The 17,486-nt window shown below is 40.9% G+C and overlaps 2 protein-coding genes across 2 annotated transcripts in view; one reads left to right on the top strand and one right to left on the bottom strand.

Annotated features, from left to right (window-relative positions):
* Positions 1–10,979: 10,979 nt before the first annotated feature.
* Positions 10,980–12,670, top strand: LOC105749976 (cbp/p300-interacting transactivator 3). Its single transcript, XM_031962327.1, has one exon. The coding sequence runs from the start codon at positions 11,352–11,354 to the stop codon at positions 11,937–11,939; it is 588 nt and encodes a 195-aa protein (XP_031818187.1). The 5' UTR covers positions 10,980–11,351; the 3' UTR covers positions 11,940–12,670.
* A 248-nt stretch (positions 12,671–12,918) lies between these two features.
* LOC100923431 (antizyme inhibitor 2) overlaps positions 12,919–17,486 on the bottom strand; it is a 51,384-nt gene continuing 46,816 nt past the window's right edge. Inside the window, exon 9 of the mRNA XM_031961519.1 lies at positions 12,919–13,084. Within this exon, the coding sequence (XP_031817379.1) occupies positions 12,919–13,084 (166 nt within the window). The remainder of the gene's footprint in view (positions 13,085–17,486) is intronic.

Genomic DNA, 17,486 nt, shown 5'->3' with positions numbered 1-17,486 from the left:
ATTCAGGAAAGAAATGTGTCTTTCCTAAGATCACACAGTAAGGCAGAGCCATAACTCTAATGCAGGTCTCTTGATATTAAAGACTAGGGTTCTAGGGCAGCAGTTGGGATGGAACTGGGGTGTTGCGGCATGACTTTGAGGTTCTAGCCCCTTGTTGTAAAGAACCCAGTGAGGATGCCTCCAACTCCATAAATTGGCTTCCCATTTACCAGCCATTTGTCTTGCTGTTCTCCAGCACAGAGTAGGCTTAGATGATCTTTCTTTTCTTTTCTTTTTTTAGGAATACATTTTAGCATATCTTTTTTAAAATTTAAAATAAAATTAATTAATTATTTTAAAATTATAGCTTTTATTTACAAGATATATGCATGGGTAATTTTTCAGCATTGACAATTGCCAAACCTTTTGTTCCAACTTTTCCTCTCCTTCCCCCCACCCTTTTCTCCGGATGGCAGGTTGACCAATACATGTTAAATATGTTAAAGTATAAATTAAATACAATAATGTATACATTTAGACCATCTTTCCATCCCAGCTCATTCTCATAATCATTGGTTTCCAGAATTGGTGTCCTAGATCTAATACAAGCAATCTCCTAAGGACCCCTTTCGTAACCTTGAAGGGGTCATTCAACCTCTAAGGGACATTGGCAGTCAGAAGAAGCTCCCTCTCTCCCAAAATAGTTCTTTTCATTTTTTCTCCCCTTGTTTTTCAGAAAGAAAGAAAGAAGGAAGGCAGGGAGGGGGGAAGGAAAGGAGGAAGGGAAGAAGGAAGAGAGAAAGAAGGAAGGGAAAAGGGGAAGAGGGAGGAGAGAGGAAGGAGGAAGGAAGAAAAGGAAAGAAAAGGTCAGCTCCTATAACCAATATTTGCTTACTTAGGTACAACAATGTGCTCAAATTTATAGACTATCATAGCAGTGAGGGAGACTGGAGATTAATTACTTTAACTCTCTCAGTTTATATATGGGGACCCTGAAGCACCTGAGAGTGAAAGGAACTTTGCTCCAGATTACAGTCAGGACTAGACCCTGGAGTAAAACTCAAATGTCCCAATTCCCACAGCAGGGTGGTTCTTGTAGGAACCATGGGCTTTCCCCCTCTTCTTAGGGTTCCCTTAGGCCCTGACTTTTCAGGAAGGGGCCTGGAAACTCGGGTCTTTCTAAGAAATGTGAAAACAGCAGGCAGGCTCATGTGCTTAGCCAGGACTAGAAGCTGCTGTCATCCCTCTCCCCAGTGTTCTGAACTCCTTTGGAGAGGATATCCTCAGGCCCTTGTCATTGGATGCCACATTTTCCTAGTTCTGTATATTATTACATGGTGTTCAAGAGCTTAGGATCTGGAATAAGGAAATCTAGATTTGAATCCAGGCTCTGACATTGATTATCCATATAGCCATGATTTTTCTCTTAGTATTGTCTCAGTCTCAAACATTGTAGAATGGGCCACAATAATAGTACACAAACTATATCATGTTAAGCTTTATTTTATCATAAACTGTAAAGTGTTATAGAAGTATGAGCTCTCTCAAGGATTTGGAGTTTAATTAGTTTTGGATGCCTGATTCCAAATACTACAATATACTAAACAAAGATTTGAAAAATCAAAACAAATTTTCAAACACCAAAAACAAGATTTGAAGTCTGAGGAGCTGGTTTTTGAATTTCTTCCTTCCACTTATTACTTGTATGACTTTGGCCCCTTTACATCTCTGGACTTCAATTTCCCCCTTGGTGAGGGAGGGGAAAGATTGGATTGGATAATTTCTGAGATCCTTTTAATCCCTAATTCTGTGCTCTCATAATACAGGATGACAGAGTGAGGAGAAATGGATGAGTTCTAGAATTCTGCCAACCAATTAGGGAAATGTGGATTATAGTACCAATATTTCATGAAACTCACTGTGAGATTTTGAGTACGTCCCTTCCCTTTCTCAGGGACTCAGTTTACTTGTCCGTAAAATGGAGACAGTATAGATTGGAGGGCAACAGACTAGATGATATTGAACATCTTTCTCAGCTGTGACATTCTATCTGGGATTTCCAATGACAGCTAAGGACTTGGAATTCCTGGGATCTCAGCCCCACCCCAGGATCCTGGGAATTTGCCCAAGTTATTTGGCCAGTTGCTTTTTGATCAGGAATTGAGGCTTGAAGCCCGGCCTCACCCAGGTGTGGGACTTAATGAGTTAATGGGAGCCTGGTGCGTGGAGATCACCAGATGAAAGGCTCATCACTGTAATTATTCTCTAGTCAGACTACCTGCCCAGGTATGTGTGAGTATATGAGAGCTAGTCCAGGTCAGGAGGGAGCCAATTATCAGCCTATCACACCCCTTCTTTGGTAGGAGTGCAGGAGGGTGACTGGTTTGGTCCTAACATGGCATTGGGCACTGCCCCCAGGCTATGGGCACTTGGGTTCTCACGGTTGCTCACCAGACCCATGGCATTCCCAGAGCAGAACAACAAGCTCTTGCTATAGGGCTATAATTACGCTCATCACTGCTCACCTTAGGAATGGCCCAAGCAGCTTCCTTCCTCCCCAAGGAAATCTCCAGAGCCCAATCCTCTGATACTCCCCTTCACCAAGGCAACCAAATATTGTCCTCGGATAACTGGGACCTGAAGCTTTCAAGAAGTGCAGTAGGAATGGATTTGTCTCGGGGAATGATACAAAGATCCAAGATTCAACTGGTTTTGGAAAAAAGATATGTCTAGGGCCCCAGCTGTAAAATCTTTCCTAATACTAATGCTAACTCTTGACTCCAACTTGAACCATGACTGTGTTCTAGCGGAAAGAGCACCAAAGTCAGAAAATCTATGTTCAGATACTAATCCTCTCACTTCCTTAGGAGAATCCTCCCACTTCTCTGGGCCTTAGTTTACTCTTCTGCAAAGTAGGTGGAGTAGATTATATGAAGTCTAAGATCCCTTCCAGCTCTGATATTCTGTTATTCTCACTTTACAATTTTTACAGATAAGCTTGGGAAAAAAAAAAAAAACTATCTCCATCTAATACCTTTCTTTTCTTAGTTCTCAAGCTTTACAACTGAAAGTAAGAAAATATAGGAAGTAAGTCCAGTGGTCTTTTGCATGTCATCATTCTTCTTGACTTTGTTGAAATATTTTACATCATTGCCCATTTTTCCAGGACATTTCTCTTAAGAATCACTGTACTCAACTGGTTGTCCTTCTATCTCTAACTACTCCTCTGCTCTTTTCATTTGCTCTTCATGCTTCTCCCAGCTCTTCATGTTGATTTGCCCTCAGCATCTAAGCTCTCTCCCCTTTTCTATCTTTGGCAAATCTCATTCATTCTCAGGAGTTCAATTATCTCCCACCTCTTTGGAGATGCGTCCTGAATCTTTAGTCCCTCTCTCTCTTCTGAGCATCAGATCTATATTTCCTTGTCTATAGGATGTCTATGTCAGTAAGAGAGACAATATGGCATAATAGTTGGGAGAGCTGGATTTTTAGACCTATACTCTCTGGGATAGAGATCTGATCCGAGAATCCAGAATACCAAGGAACAAGTCTGGTCCACTGATAGACAGTGTTTGGTTGATTGGGAGCAAGACACAACTTCCCAGCTCTCTAGGCAATTCCTTAAGACTATCAGTTGGAGAGAAGGAACCAGCCTGCATTGACAGAGGGATTTTCCTCAGCCTGGAGTTTTCTAAACTAAATAAAATCAGATCTATCCACAGTAGCCTATTGGCGGGACCTCAAACTCAGTGTGTTTCTAAATGAATTTAAATGGTTTCCTATTCCCTTCTGTCAAGTTCAAACTCCTCTGGTTGGCTATCAAGGTCAAAAATTTGGTGCTATCCTACTCTTTTATTCTTATCTCAGACTACGGCCTTCTACACACTCTATACCCAACCAAACTGTGCTCTCCCACCTCTGTGCTTTTGATTAAACTGTTTTCCCCACCTATTTTTTTTCATTTGTGAAAGATCACAAGACCCCAGATTTAGGATTTGGATATCCCCTGGTCCAACCTTTTCATTTTACAGCTAGATAACTGAAGAGACAGGAAGTAATATGTCCAAGATCACATAGTTAGCAAATGACAGGACCAGAATTTAAATCAGGTCATCTGACTCAGTATCTAGCATCGTAATAACTCCTTGATTTGTCCAACTTCCATTCCCATGTCACCTTTTCTGGGAAACCCGCCCTTAATTGTCCCTGTCAGTAATGTGTCAGGCCTGGAGTCAGGAAGATCTGAATTCAGAGGTGACCTTAAACACTTACTAGCTGTATGATCCTGGGCAAGTCACCTATCTTTTGTTTGCCTGGGTTTCCTCAACTGTAAAATTAGGTATAATGACATTTACCTCCCAGGGAATCAAATATTTATAAATATTTTTATTTATAGGGAAAGCTAGGTGGTGCAGTGGATAGAGCACTAAGCCTGAAGTCAGGAGGACCTGAGTTCAAATGTGACCTCAGATACTTAACACTTTCTAGCTGTGTGACCCTGGGCAAGTCACTTAACCCCAATTCCCTCAGCAAAATATATATGTATATATTTGTATTTGTAATATTTGTAAAGTGCTTAGCATAATACCTGGCCCATAGTAAACACTATATAAAGTGCTACTTTTATTACTACTGCTACTATTATTATTATTAATTCAACAAACATTTATTAAACTTCCAATATGTGCAACAATTTTGTGATAGGTGTGGAACAGAAAGACAGAATTTAAAATAAAAACAGTCCCTGGCCTCATGAAAGAGGGCGGGGAAGAGAGAAGGAGAGAGGTGGGAGGGAAGGAGGGATGGAGGGACAGAAAGAGACAGAGACACAGATAGAGAGGAAAACAGAGATAAAGACACACAGATAGAGGGAGGGAGGGGAAGAAGAAGGTGTGAGAGAGAAAGGGACAAAGAAGAAAGGAGAGAGCATTCATATCTATTCAGAGAAAGAGAAGGAATCAGAAAAAGAATTCTTGGAAGAAGTGCCTTTTGAATTGACCCTTGAAAGATGAATAGGATTTTGACAGGCAAAGATGGCAAAGAGGCCATTCTAGGAGGGCGGTGAAGCACAATGAAAGATGCACTGACTCGGGACTCAAATTCTGCCGCTGATTCATAGTACTTATATGTCTTTGAGAAAGTAATTTAATCTTCTTGGTCTTAGTTTCTTCATTTGTAAAATGAGGGTGTTAGGTTATCTGAGGATCCTCCCAGCTCTGTTTTCATGAGTCTATCCCTTGCATGTCTTAGGTAGTGGTGACTTTATGATACAAAGTGTGGAGTCAGGAAGGTTCAAAATAATTGGAGGACAGTAAGTTGTCTGGAAGAAGAGGGGCAATATAGAGAGCAAGCAATCAATAAATATTAAGTGCCTACTATGTACTCTATGAGTAAAACAAAATTACAGTAGCTCAAAAGAAATATGAGATGCACAAATTTAAAGACATCTCCACCCCAAATATTCACACAAACTATTTGTGCCTGATCTGTAGTAGACCCTTCTCTTCATATTTGTCTGATCAGCCATCATTGGACATTCTGTATTTGACCCCGGCATTGTTATTTTGATCTTCTTTGAGAGTGAAGGACAACATCTATTAAGTGCCTACTATGTGCCAGATTTCTGTGTCAAGCCCTGATGATGCAATTACAAAGAATGGAATAATCCTTACTTTCAGGGAGTTGATTCTAATAAAGGATGAGCCTGCAAAGGTTGGCTGGGGCCAAAGGAATGAAAGGCCTTGAAAACTATAATGAGGAAGATGGACTTCCTCATCTAGGCTAGTGTTTCCCAGATTGTCTTATGAAGCCCTTGTGTCCCACTTAATGTGAATAGATTTTTTGAAAATCTTAGTGCAAGTGATATTTTTCCTTAAAACTATCAAATTTGTCAAAAATTGACAATTTATTTCCATATTGAAATAGGTTTAATTTTATTCTGGTCCTTAAAGATCATCAGTTTCAATTTTCTTATTTGTTTCAGGCCCAGAGAAATTGAGGCCCAGAGACGTTTCCCACTAAGATAGCACATCTACTAAGTGTCTGAAATAGGATTCATATCTAGATTTACTCTTTAATTTTAGAATGTCAAATTAACTGGATATCCTATGCCCACAGATCACCCCATGCCCTGAGATTCAGCCTTCTGTGGTATCAGATACTGTACCAAAGTTAGAGGTACAAAGAGAAAATACAGATCCTACTGTTCCTGAGCTTTATAAACTCATGAAGAATAGAGAAAGGAGGGAGAAAAAGCACATGAGAAAATGTGATATAAGGCAGAATTTCTTAAATTGTGGGTTGTAACCCGATATGGGGTTGAATAACTGAATGTCGGGGGTCACAAAAAATTGGCAATAGTAAAAGGCACAATTTAATTCTTTACGTAAAAATAAAGAAGCACATCCATCTCATTAGTATGTAAATTTGCTTTTTTCTTTAGTAAATGGCAAAATCATATATATATCAAAATTATTTTTTATTGAAGCTTTTGATTTTCAAAACATATACAAGGATAATTTTTCACCATTGACCCTTGAAAAATCTTGTCTTCCAATTTTCCCTCCTTTCCCCCAACCCTCTCTCCTAGATAGCAAAGTAATCCAATATATGTTAAACATAGTAAAAATATATGTAAATCCAGTATAGGCAATTTATACAATTATCTTGCTGCACTAGAAGAATTAGATCAAAAAGAAAAAAAAATAAGAAAGAAAATAAAATTCAAGCAAACAATAACAAAAGAAGTGAAAATGCTATGTTATAGTCCACACTTAGTTCCCAGTCCTCATTCTAGGTGTAGATGGTTCTCTCCATCACAAGATCATTGCAATTGGCCTGAATCATCTCATTGTTTAGAAGAGCCACATTCATCAGAATTGGTTATATAATCTTGCCATTGCCATGTAAGATGAAATCCTGGTTCTACTTATTTCACTTAACATCAGTTCATGTAAATCTCTCCAGGCCTCTCTAAAATCATTGTGCTGATTGTTTCTTAATAGAACAATAATATTCCATAACATTCATATATCATAGCTTATTCAGCCATTCTCTAACTGATGGGCATCCATTCAGTTTCTAGTTTCTAGCCACTACAAAAAGAGCTGTTATAAACATTTTTGCACATGTGGGTCTCTTTCCCTTTCTTATGATCTCTTTGGGATATAGGCTCATAGAAACACTGCTGGATCACTGTTTGATAACTCTTTGAGCGTAGTTCCAAATTGCTCTCCAGAATGGTTCGATCCATTCACAATTCCACCAACAAAGTATTAGTGTCCCATTTTCCCCATACCCCCTCAATATTCTTCATTATCTTTTCCTGTCATCTTAGCCAATCTGAGAGGTATGTAGTGGTATCTCAGAGTTGTCTTAATTTTCATTTCTCTGATTAATAGTGATTTAGGGCACCTTTTCATATGGCTAGAGATGGTTTCAATTTCTCCATCTGAAAATTGATTGTTCATATCTGTTAACCATTTATCAATTGGAATATGGCTTAAATTCTTATAAATTTGAGTCAATTCTCTATATATTTTAGAAATGAGGCCTTTATCATAACCCTTAAATGTAAAAATATTTTCCAATTTATTGCTTCCCTTCTAATCTTGTCTGTATTAATTTTGTTTGTGCCAAAACTTTTTAACTTAATATAATCAAAATTATCTATTTGGTGTTCAATAATGAGTTCTAGTTCTTCTTTCCAAAGAATTCTTTTAAAGTAAATTTCTTTATGATTTATTACCAGTAAATGTTTAATTTGTGTATCTATTTTTTATACTTACATATCCACTATCATGTAAAAATTTCTCAGACCGAAAAAATTCAAGAAACCCTGATATAAGGTTAAATAAAATAGACTCTGATAAAGTTCTACATATTCCGTGCCTCCATCTTGTATTTCTCTTCAACCTTGAAATGTCCTCTCTCCTTTTCCAGCTGAATTTTTCTCCATCTTTTAAAAGTCCAGCTCAAATGCTACTTCTTCCAGGGTGCCTTCTTTGATCTTTATCAGCAACAACCTTATCTTCAGAGTTCACTTAGCACTCTGTCAATCTGATTTGTATTTCACCAAATATCACAGCTGCAAGGGGACTTAGAGATTTTGCAGTCCTGCACTCGCATTTTCATAAATCACCGAAATTGACACCCCAGAAGTTAAGTAACCTACCTGATATCACAGTGGAGCAGCAGAACAGGCCCGGATCTTACCTCTACAATCAATCCAATCTTGTTCCTTCCATTATTTCTGTCTTTTTCAACTCCCAACTCCTATTATCACCAAGATTTTTATGCATTTCTTACCATATCCCCTCCTGTTCCCCATCTCTTTTTGCAGCTAGTTTTTTCCCCCATTTCCTTTCTTTCATCTCTTCTCTCTGCCTATCTTCATCCTACCAGTAGGATTATAAATTATACTTATTACTCTTCTAAATGACTTGACACTGATGGATGAAAAAGTTGCTAATCCCTGAAACAGTTAACCCAGTAGGATTGGGAGAAAGTTATCTTGTTTCTTGGAATAAAGAACTAGATGATCCTAGAATGTCTCAATTTGTATCACTGTGGTCCTAGAATGTCTCAATATGTATCACAATATTATTCTTATACTTCACTAGGTTTATGTCTTAACCCATTACAAGACAAGTGAGCTCCTTGGGGACAGGACTTTGTCTGATCATTGCTATATCTTCTAGTATTGAATTCAGTATTCTGCTCATATGTATGATCTATAAATCAGGAAAGTATGATTTTTTATTTTGGTTGGGAAAACTACTCCCACCAAAGCAAGTACAGCTGTTTGTAATGTAGTAGCCAAGTCTTAGGACAGTTTCCTGAGAATCAGAAGTTAACTAACTTGGAGAGATTTGGAATCTTCTTGACTCCAAATCCAATAATATTATCTGCTGTACTATGCTGCCTCTCATTTTGTCCATAATGGATGCTTAATAAATATTTGTTGAATTATTGGATTGAATCTTTATATTCCCTATGTAGCCCTAATAGCTAGTGCTTTAAGGTCTGCCGAAGACATTATCTCATTTGATAAAGCAGGTGTTCAGTAAATGCCCATTAAATGAATGAATCATCATTTTAGAGATTATGAAGCTGAGTGATGCTAAGTGCAGGGCAGAGCTGAGACTAGAACTCAGGGCTCCTAACTAAAGGGATCAGGAGGACAAATACAGAAGTCCAGCTAACTCTAGTCACTGCTACTGAATGGACTGGGCTTCAAACTAGCTAGGATGCCATTAGCTAGTGACCAGAGGCAAGGTCTTCTTGCTCCAGAGAAAGGAGAAGGCCAGGGTCCAAGAAAAAAAAATCACTGATTGAATGCATGATCTTAGCTGAACTTCTCTGGAGTTCATTTTCCTTATTTGTAAAAATAGAGGAAGGGAGCAATCTAGAGCTGGAAATTGACAAAAGATATCAGAATTAGGACTGATGTCAGCTGGAAGGTATCACAGTTACAGAAAGGGAGTTCTAGAAGAGATTTTCAAGGTCATCTAGCCCAATCTCTCTATTTTACAGATGGGAAAACTGAAGTCCTGAGAGGAGGAAGGATTTGCCTGGGATTATATAGCCAGCAGATGCTGCAGGTCGTGTCTGAACCTCAAGTTCAGCCTCTGGACTACCATATGGGTTTCTTTCTGTCAAAATCAGACCTAACCTTTTACTCAATTGTAGACATGAAGTTTGTGGGGCAGATCTCTATGTCACCACACACAGCTTCATCAGAGACACATGCAAATTTTTATAGAGAAGAGGTTCTTAATTTTTTTTTTTTTTGAGTCATGGTCCTCTTTAGCAGTTTAGAAAAGTGTAAGGTCCCTTTCTTGCATTAATGCTTATCACAAAATATGGACAATTATGAAAAAACTTTATATTGAAATGTGGTTATTGAAATATTTTTAAATTTTATTTATTTTAAAAATAAAATCAAGTTCATAGACCCCAGCTCACAAATCCCTGATAAAAAATGAGTTGGGTAACTGTCCAGCTAAGAGATTCCATGGCAGCACTGGACAAGAAGTCGTGAAAACTTGGGCTCTAGTCTAGTCTGTGTGATCCTGAACAAATCATTTCATTCTCTGGTCCTCAGTTTCCTCATCTGTAAAAAGGAGACTACCTACCCACAAAGTTGTTACTGCTCAAGCAAGACTACATAGCTTTGCAGCAAGGGACTTTTGCCCTCAAGGGAAGGCTATCTTGCAGACATACTAGAGGGGAATTTGAGCATAGAATAAAAGAAGGTATTGAAAGTTTCCTCTCTGACTGTAGGAACTGAATGTGGATCACCACATAACATTCTCATTCTTTTTGTAGTTCGCTTACATTTTTTCTTACTCATTTGCTTTTTTTTTTTTTTTTAATCTGATTTGTCTTGTGCAGCAAAAGAATCTTATAAATGTTTATACATATTGGATTCAACATATATTTTAACATGTTTAACATATATTGGATTGCTTGCCATTTAGGGAAGGGAGTGGGGGGAAGGAAGAGAAAATCTGAAACACAAGGGTCAATGTTGTCAAATTATCCGTGCATATGTTTTGAAAATAAAAAGCTTTTTAAAAAAAGAAAGTAATGTTTCCTCACTGAAAGTCTTTAGGTGTAAAACAGACCCATTCCCTTGCAGCCATTTTGATCTCACAATTGCCCAAAGCGGATAAGGGTAGCCGGGGATTATAGAATTTAGAACTGGATGGAACTTTAGAAACCAGCTAGAGCAATCCCCCATTTTATAAATACGGGAAACTGAGTCCTAGAAAAGGACTTGACTTGCACACCAAGGTCATGCACCCGATTTTCTGGGACACTTCCTCACGCCTGTGACTCCGTAAAGCTCGCGTAAAACCAACCTGCGTGGGAGAACTGAGAGAGGAATCGCAGACGGGGGGGCGGACCCTTTCTCCCCGAGGTCGGCCTAGCCCAGGCCCGAGAGTCCAATGAGCGTGTGAATGGGCGGGGCGATCCCGCCTCGCTATATAAAAGGATAGTCGCAGACTTGGGGCTGAGGGAGGGTGGTTTGTCTCGGCCCCGGTAGTCTCGGGCTCGGCTCTTTTACTGACCTGCACCGCGAGCAGAAAAAGAGCTTTTCGGAACTGCAGCTACAGGAGACTGCTCCGGTTGCGTCCTGCGGGGTGACGGAGCGGACGGCACGGGCTTCCTTTGTCCTGGCTGGGGCCCCGCGGAGAAGTTAGGTGAAGGCAGCCGTCCCGGGGTCCAGTTCACGGACTGGGACAAAGTCCTCGCCCAGAACAGTGCCAGGCTAAGCGGGGCTCTCCCTGAAGCCGGGGCTGACTCTCCAGCTATCGTTGCAGGATCCTCTATTTCCCTCTCCCCGCCTCTCTCTTGTCTCTGCGCCCATGACGGATCCCCTGATGCTCCCCCTGAGCCACGGAGTTCCCGGGCTGCAGGCTCACCGCGTGGGGGTGGCAAATCTGCCCACCGGCCCCCATGTATTCCGGAGTCTACCCCCAGCTGCCGACGGCTTCCCGCACCCTTATTCTGGGGCCGGCCTTGAGAACGGGGACCTGCGCCTCCGGGCCAGCTCAGCTGTCCAATTGGGATCCCAGCAGTCAGGACCCGGGACCCTGATGTACCCGGGTCAGCCCGGACCCTTCTCGGGGCCCCCGCGGCAGCCGCAGCTCTCAGCCAGCCTGCATAGGCAGAAACTCCACCCGTTCTACCAGGGCCACCCTGCCGGATGTGCCCTGGGTCCGAGCACCCCGCGGTGCTGGTCAGGCCCTATGGGTCCAGACCTGGCTCCCCCCGCGCTGACCTTGAGCTGCGTGGACGCCGAGCTCATCGACGAGGAGACGCTGACTTCTCTGGAACAGGAGTTGGGGCTAGACCGCGTGCAAGAGTTGCCTGAGCTCTTCCTGGGACAGAATGAGTTCGACTGCCTCTGGGACTTTGGGGGCAAACAGCAGGCCGGAGCCGTGAGCTGCTGAGGGCCCCAGGACTTTGGTCTTTTCGAGGATTTCCCTTGCCTTTTCCCTTGGCCAATCTAGCAGACAATCAGGTCTAGCCTAATTCCAGTCTCTTATCAGTTTATCAGCCCCTGGATCCCTTTTGGCTAATTTCTGGAGTAAAGATCCAGAGGCTTGGAGGGAGGGAGTCATGTTTGGAAAGAAGCCCCCGCCAGTATTAACTGTTTGTGTCCTTGGGGTTTAAAAAGGTCTGGGTTCATGATTTTGGAGGAGACTCTTTGGCATTTCCCAATACCTGTGTGGCTCTCCAGCTTACTTTTATTTTATTAGATAGGCAGTAGGATTTGAATCCAGATCTGCCTCTTAAAGGCTTTCCCACTATACCAGACTTCTTGACTGTGGGGTGGGAGGAGAATGACAGAAGCCTGTCTTTGTACCCTCCCTGCTGAGCCATTTTAGGCCAAGGGTCTCTCCCAGATCTTTCCTTTGCTGCTTTCCAAGACTCCCTCCCGTCTGACTGAAAGGATATGGAGCCCTTGGCAAGGTGGATCCCTATACTTATTTTAGGGGCACGGGCAGGGTGTGCCTGGGTCACTGCCATAGTTGGATTTTTTCTGCAAGCCACTGGCCCTATGCTGGGACTATTTGGGGGAGGGGAGGTTCCCCAATTCATGGGTGACAAACTGGCTTAAAGTCACTGCCCTCTTTCTCTGCCTTGCAAGCCAAAATAAATGTTTCCTTTTGGATTTAGAGTCTGCTGACCTGATTTTGGGGGGACCTGCTGTGAGAGCATTTACCAATGTACCAGTTCGTTTGATTTTGAGGGGATGTGGGTGAATGGGGTAAAGAAGAAGCCTAAGCAGAAACCAGAGCTGAGGGTGGCTGTGGGGGGATAGGGTGTGGGGTGGGCAGAATTGGGGCATCAATAGACCACTGGGGACTGCAGATGTCACCTTCTTTTGAAACTGCCCTCCAGTCTTTCAGTTGAAATGGCGCAATCTTACCCAGCTTCCTTCTTGGAGAGAATGGCAGTTGTTCTGAGCTTATTCTTGAAAGGTTGAGGCCCCTGAGCGTCCTGGGTTGGTCTGGCTTGGGGTGGAGTTCTGGAGAACTGCAAGGACAGCTTGCTGGTGGCTGCTGCCCCCATCTGCCCACTGTTGGTGGTGCTGTTGAAGAAGGAGCAGGGGAGGGAGCAGGAGGTCAGAGCTGTGCTATCTCACAACACTGCCCGATAGGTAGTGTTCCTTCCTTTTCCTCCTTCTGCATCTCCTTCCTCATACAAATCAACAGGCTAAATTTCTGTGCCCCCTTTTAATTTGAACTTCTTATTGCACTGGGGATAGGAACTATCTGGTGAGAAAACTCCCTTCACCATAGCTGATTCACATCTGCTTTGAAACATTTAGTCTGAGACCTCCTTGACTTGTCCAGGATGATAATAAGTTTCTTAGAAGTGGGAAGAAAAGTTGTCCTGCCTTGAATTCATTATACAACTCTGCCATTGGGCCAAACCAAACCCAAATCTCAATGTAATGGGCTATAAATCTTTTCCCTCACAATGCCCTTGGAGGCAGATGGTCCAAGTCATGGTTTCATTTCACAAATGAGGAAACTGAGGCTCTGTGGAGCTAATCACTTAAACAATAAGGAACAGAGCTGGACCTCAGTGGGGTCTCCTGATACCAAGGAGCTCACTCCCCCTACCTACTCTTTTCACCTGTGATCAGTCCTATTCTTCTTCAAGAAGGAAGGAGAGCTGGAACAAGAATGAGATGTCAGTTCTTTTTGGATAGGGTCTCACAGAGGGATAAATGAGGAGAACCTTGGGTTCCCTTCTAGCTGGTTACAGTAGATTCTTGGGTGGCCAGTCTTCAATGTGGTGGAACTCAAAGGGTCATAAAGAATCAGACATAACCAAAAATCTACTAAACAACAACATGCACCCAATACATTTGTGATCACTGTGCTCTAGATATGATCTGTCCAGGGCAAAACACAATGCTTTCTCCCCATTTTGGATAGAACTCCTCTCAACACACCATAGGATTGCATTAACTTTTTGGCTGTCATGTTATATTACAGACATCCATTGAGCTTCAGTCCCCTAAAACATTCAGATCTTTTTCTTTATGAATTATTGTCTAGTCATACCTCTCCCCAGTGATTAGGAGGTCACTTAAGATTTTAGAGAGTAAGAGGAGGGGAAATGAAACTCAGGATTCCATGGGTTGAGGAATGAGTAGGCAGTAATGCAGTAGACTCATTGATTGTAGATGATTTAAAAAAAAAGTTTAGCAGTAAATATGAAATGGTGACACTAGTTTGAGGGATTTGATGTATGAGAGTATTATGTATGTATGATGAGGGCATGTATGAAAAGGGCACTGGAGTTAGGTTCAGGTCCCAACTTTATCAAGGTTTAGCTTTGTGACTTTCAACAAATTCAATTGAACTTTCTGACTATATATTCCCTCTCTGTAAAATGGGAATAATTTGATGTGAAGAGCAAATGAGATAATTGCTATAAAGTGCTCTGTAACCATAAAACTTAGCAAAAATGTAAGTTTGTAGGAGTTTGGGAGGGTCTGTAGATCTTTTCTACCCATCCCTCTTCATCTAATTTTACAGAGAGGTTGTTGGTGATTTCCCAAAGGTCATACAGTAAGTCCCAAACCACTATTCTTTTCTTTACATCATGTCACCATGGGCAAGTCTTTTCTCTTTGTGTCTGTTTTCCCATCTGTAAAATGGGAGGATTAGGCTGGAGAACCTTTCAGCTTTCTCACAGCTCTGATCTTGTGTGAGATATAATAACACCAATGATTGCATTATCTGTTGGCTCACAAGGTCTTTATGACCGTTGAAACAGGATGGAGAGGGATGGCTGCTGTCAACTGATGATGCAACTCCGAAGCAATAGGTCTGCTGGGGCTTCTGCTTGGGGAAACTAACACATCTACTTGGTCCTGGCTCAGGAAACATTATCAATCCATAATGCTTGATGGTAGAGTGAAAATGAGCCCTCTCTCCTCCAAGACTGTGACTTGGCCAAGTGTGCCTGGAGGGGATATACTTTGTCCTTAACAGGCCCTTCCTAAATGGCCCATTATTCAAGGATTTTCTTCCCCTAAACTGCTTACCCTAGGGGCCTCTACTTTTTCAGGATTATTCCACCTCTGGACCAAATCCCATTTTTTCCTAGGGTCTAAAGAATCATAGTTAGTGTAGCAAGTGTCCCCTTCAAGGTGAGGGGAGCCATTATGAGAGAAATAATGATTTTCAGAATTGGAAGGGGCCTCAGAGGCCCAGAAACTCAACCCTTATCTGTATAAATATCCCCTTTATAACATTTCTTTTTTTCTGAATAGTTTTTATTTTTTCCAAATACATATACAGATAGATTTCAACATTGATTTTTGTAAGATTTTGTGTTCTAAATTTTTCTCTCTTCCTCCCTTACTTCTTCCCTTCCCAAGACAGCAAGCAATCTGACATAGGTTAAACTTATGCAATCCTTTTAAACATATTTCCATATTTTTCATAGTGTGCAAGAAAAATCTGACCAAAAGGGGGAAAAAAACACAAGAAAGAAAATACAAACAGACAAAAGATGAAAATATTATGTTTCCATCCAAATTGTCTCCATAGTTCTCTCTCTGGATACAGATAGCATTTTCATCCCAAATCTATTGGAATTGCCTTGAATTACCTTATTGTTGAGAAGAACCAAGTCCATCACAGTTGGTGATCACATAATCTTGTTGTTATTGTGTACAGTGTTCTCCTGGTTCTGCTCACTTCATTCACCATCTTTCATGTAAGTCTTTCCAGGCTTTTCTGAAATCAACATTGTTGTCATTTCTTATAGAACAATAATATTCCATTCATATACCATAATTTATTCAGCCATTCCCCAACTAATAAGCATCGACTCAATTTCTAGTTCTTTGCTACTACAAAAAATTTTGTACATGTAGATCCTTTTCTCTCTTTTATGATCTCTTTGGTATACAGACTTAGAAGAGGCACTGTTGGATCAAAGGGTGTCAGTTGTTTTTCCAATGAGATATTTCACATGGTCTTCTATTTTTTTTGTTCTTTTGCTTTTGCTTTACTCTTTTTTGATTTCTCATAAAGTCATTAGTTTTCTTTTGCTTCTTGATTCCTCACTTTTATCCCACATATCTAATCCATTACCAACAACAGAAATCCTGTAAATTGTATCTCCATACCACCTTTCACATTTGTTCCTTCTTCTTTACTCACCTTATCTGGTCTATTACAATAGCCTTCTAATTGTTTTCTCAAATTCATCTTTCCATTTTCCAATTATCTTCTGTTTAACTGTGTAAAGTTATTTTCATACATTGTAGTTTTTAGCATACCACCCTTTCCTACTCAGTAAACTCCAGTGACTCCTTATTATCTTCAAGATCAACTATAAAGTCTTCTGTTTGACATTTAAAATTTTTCATCATCTGTACCCTTCTTAACCTTCTAGTCTATTCACTTTTTCTTCATCTCCACAAACTACGATTCAATGGCAAAAACATGGCTTCTTTATTGTTCCTTTCCTAGGTCACTCCATTTCCACCCCCATGCCCATTCTCCATCTCCACTTCCATCTCCTTCCCTATTTCCAACTTCATCTAAATTTTCCTCTCCATCTCCATCTTCATCCTTATCCCTATCTCCATCCCCATTCTCATCCCTATCCCCATCTCCATCTCCCTCTCCATCCCCATCCTCATCTTCACCTTTATCTCCACCTCCATCCCCACCCTCCATTCACATTTCTATTCCAACCTCCATCCTTATCCCCATCTCCATCTTCAACTCCCTCTGTACCTTCATTTATATCTCCATCTCCATCTCCATCTCCATTCCTATTTCCATCCTGCCTTTGTACAGGTTTGCTCCATGCAATCTCAGCTCATCTTTGCCTTTTAGAATTCTTTTTCTTCAAGAACATTTAACTCAACTGTCACTTTTTGCAAAAGATCTTTCCCAGTTCCTCAGGCGCTTGAGATTAAAATTAGATTCTTCTCTTATATCTTGTATATGCTTTCATATGTTCATGTTCTTGTTTGCTCCATTATAGCATGAACTTCTTGGAGCAGTTAGGTGGTACAGTGTATAGAATATTGGACATGGAGTCAACAAGAATTGAGCTCAGATCTGCCCTCAGACACTTAGTTCGGGTAAGTCACATAACATCCACTTACTTCAGTTTTCTTCATGTAAAATGGGGATAATAATAACACCCACTTTCCAGAGTTGTTATAAGGATTAAATGAGGTAATATTTGTAAAACATTTAGCACAGTTTCTGGCACACAGTAAAAACTTAATAAATACTTGTTTCCTTCCTTCCTTGAGGGCAGAATCTATTTTTGTCTTTCCTTGTATCCACAATGCTTAGCACAGTGCCTAGAATAAAAGAAGTGCTTAACAATTGCTTGTGGAGAGGTTACTTGATTGAGGCAGCCTGCTCTACCTTTGAAATACTTGGAAGTGTTCCATTTCCAAAGAGCCCAAATCTACAAAAATCCCTCTCTGTACCTTCTGT

The sequence above is a fragment of the Sarcophilus harrisii genome, chromosome 3 (assembly GCF_902635505.1).
Source record: "Sarcophilus harrisii chromosome 3, mSarHar1.11, whole genome shotgun sequence".
NCBI classification, from domain to species: domain Eukaryota; kingdom Metazoa; phylum Chordata; class Mammalia; order Dasyuromorphia; family Dasyuridae; genus Sarcophilus; species Sarcophilus harrisii.
The sequence above is the reverse complement of the archived record's forward strand: the minus strand, read 5'-3'. Positions and strand labels throughout refer to the sequence as shown.

Bases quoted from the DNA above. Each gene is read 5' to 3' on its own strand.
- LOC105749976 (XM_031962327.1), top strand. From the start codon at position 11,352: ATGACGGATCCCCTGATGCTCCCCCTGAGCCACGGAGTTCCCGGGCTG.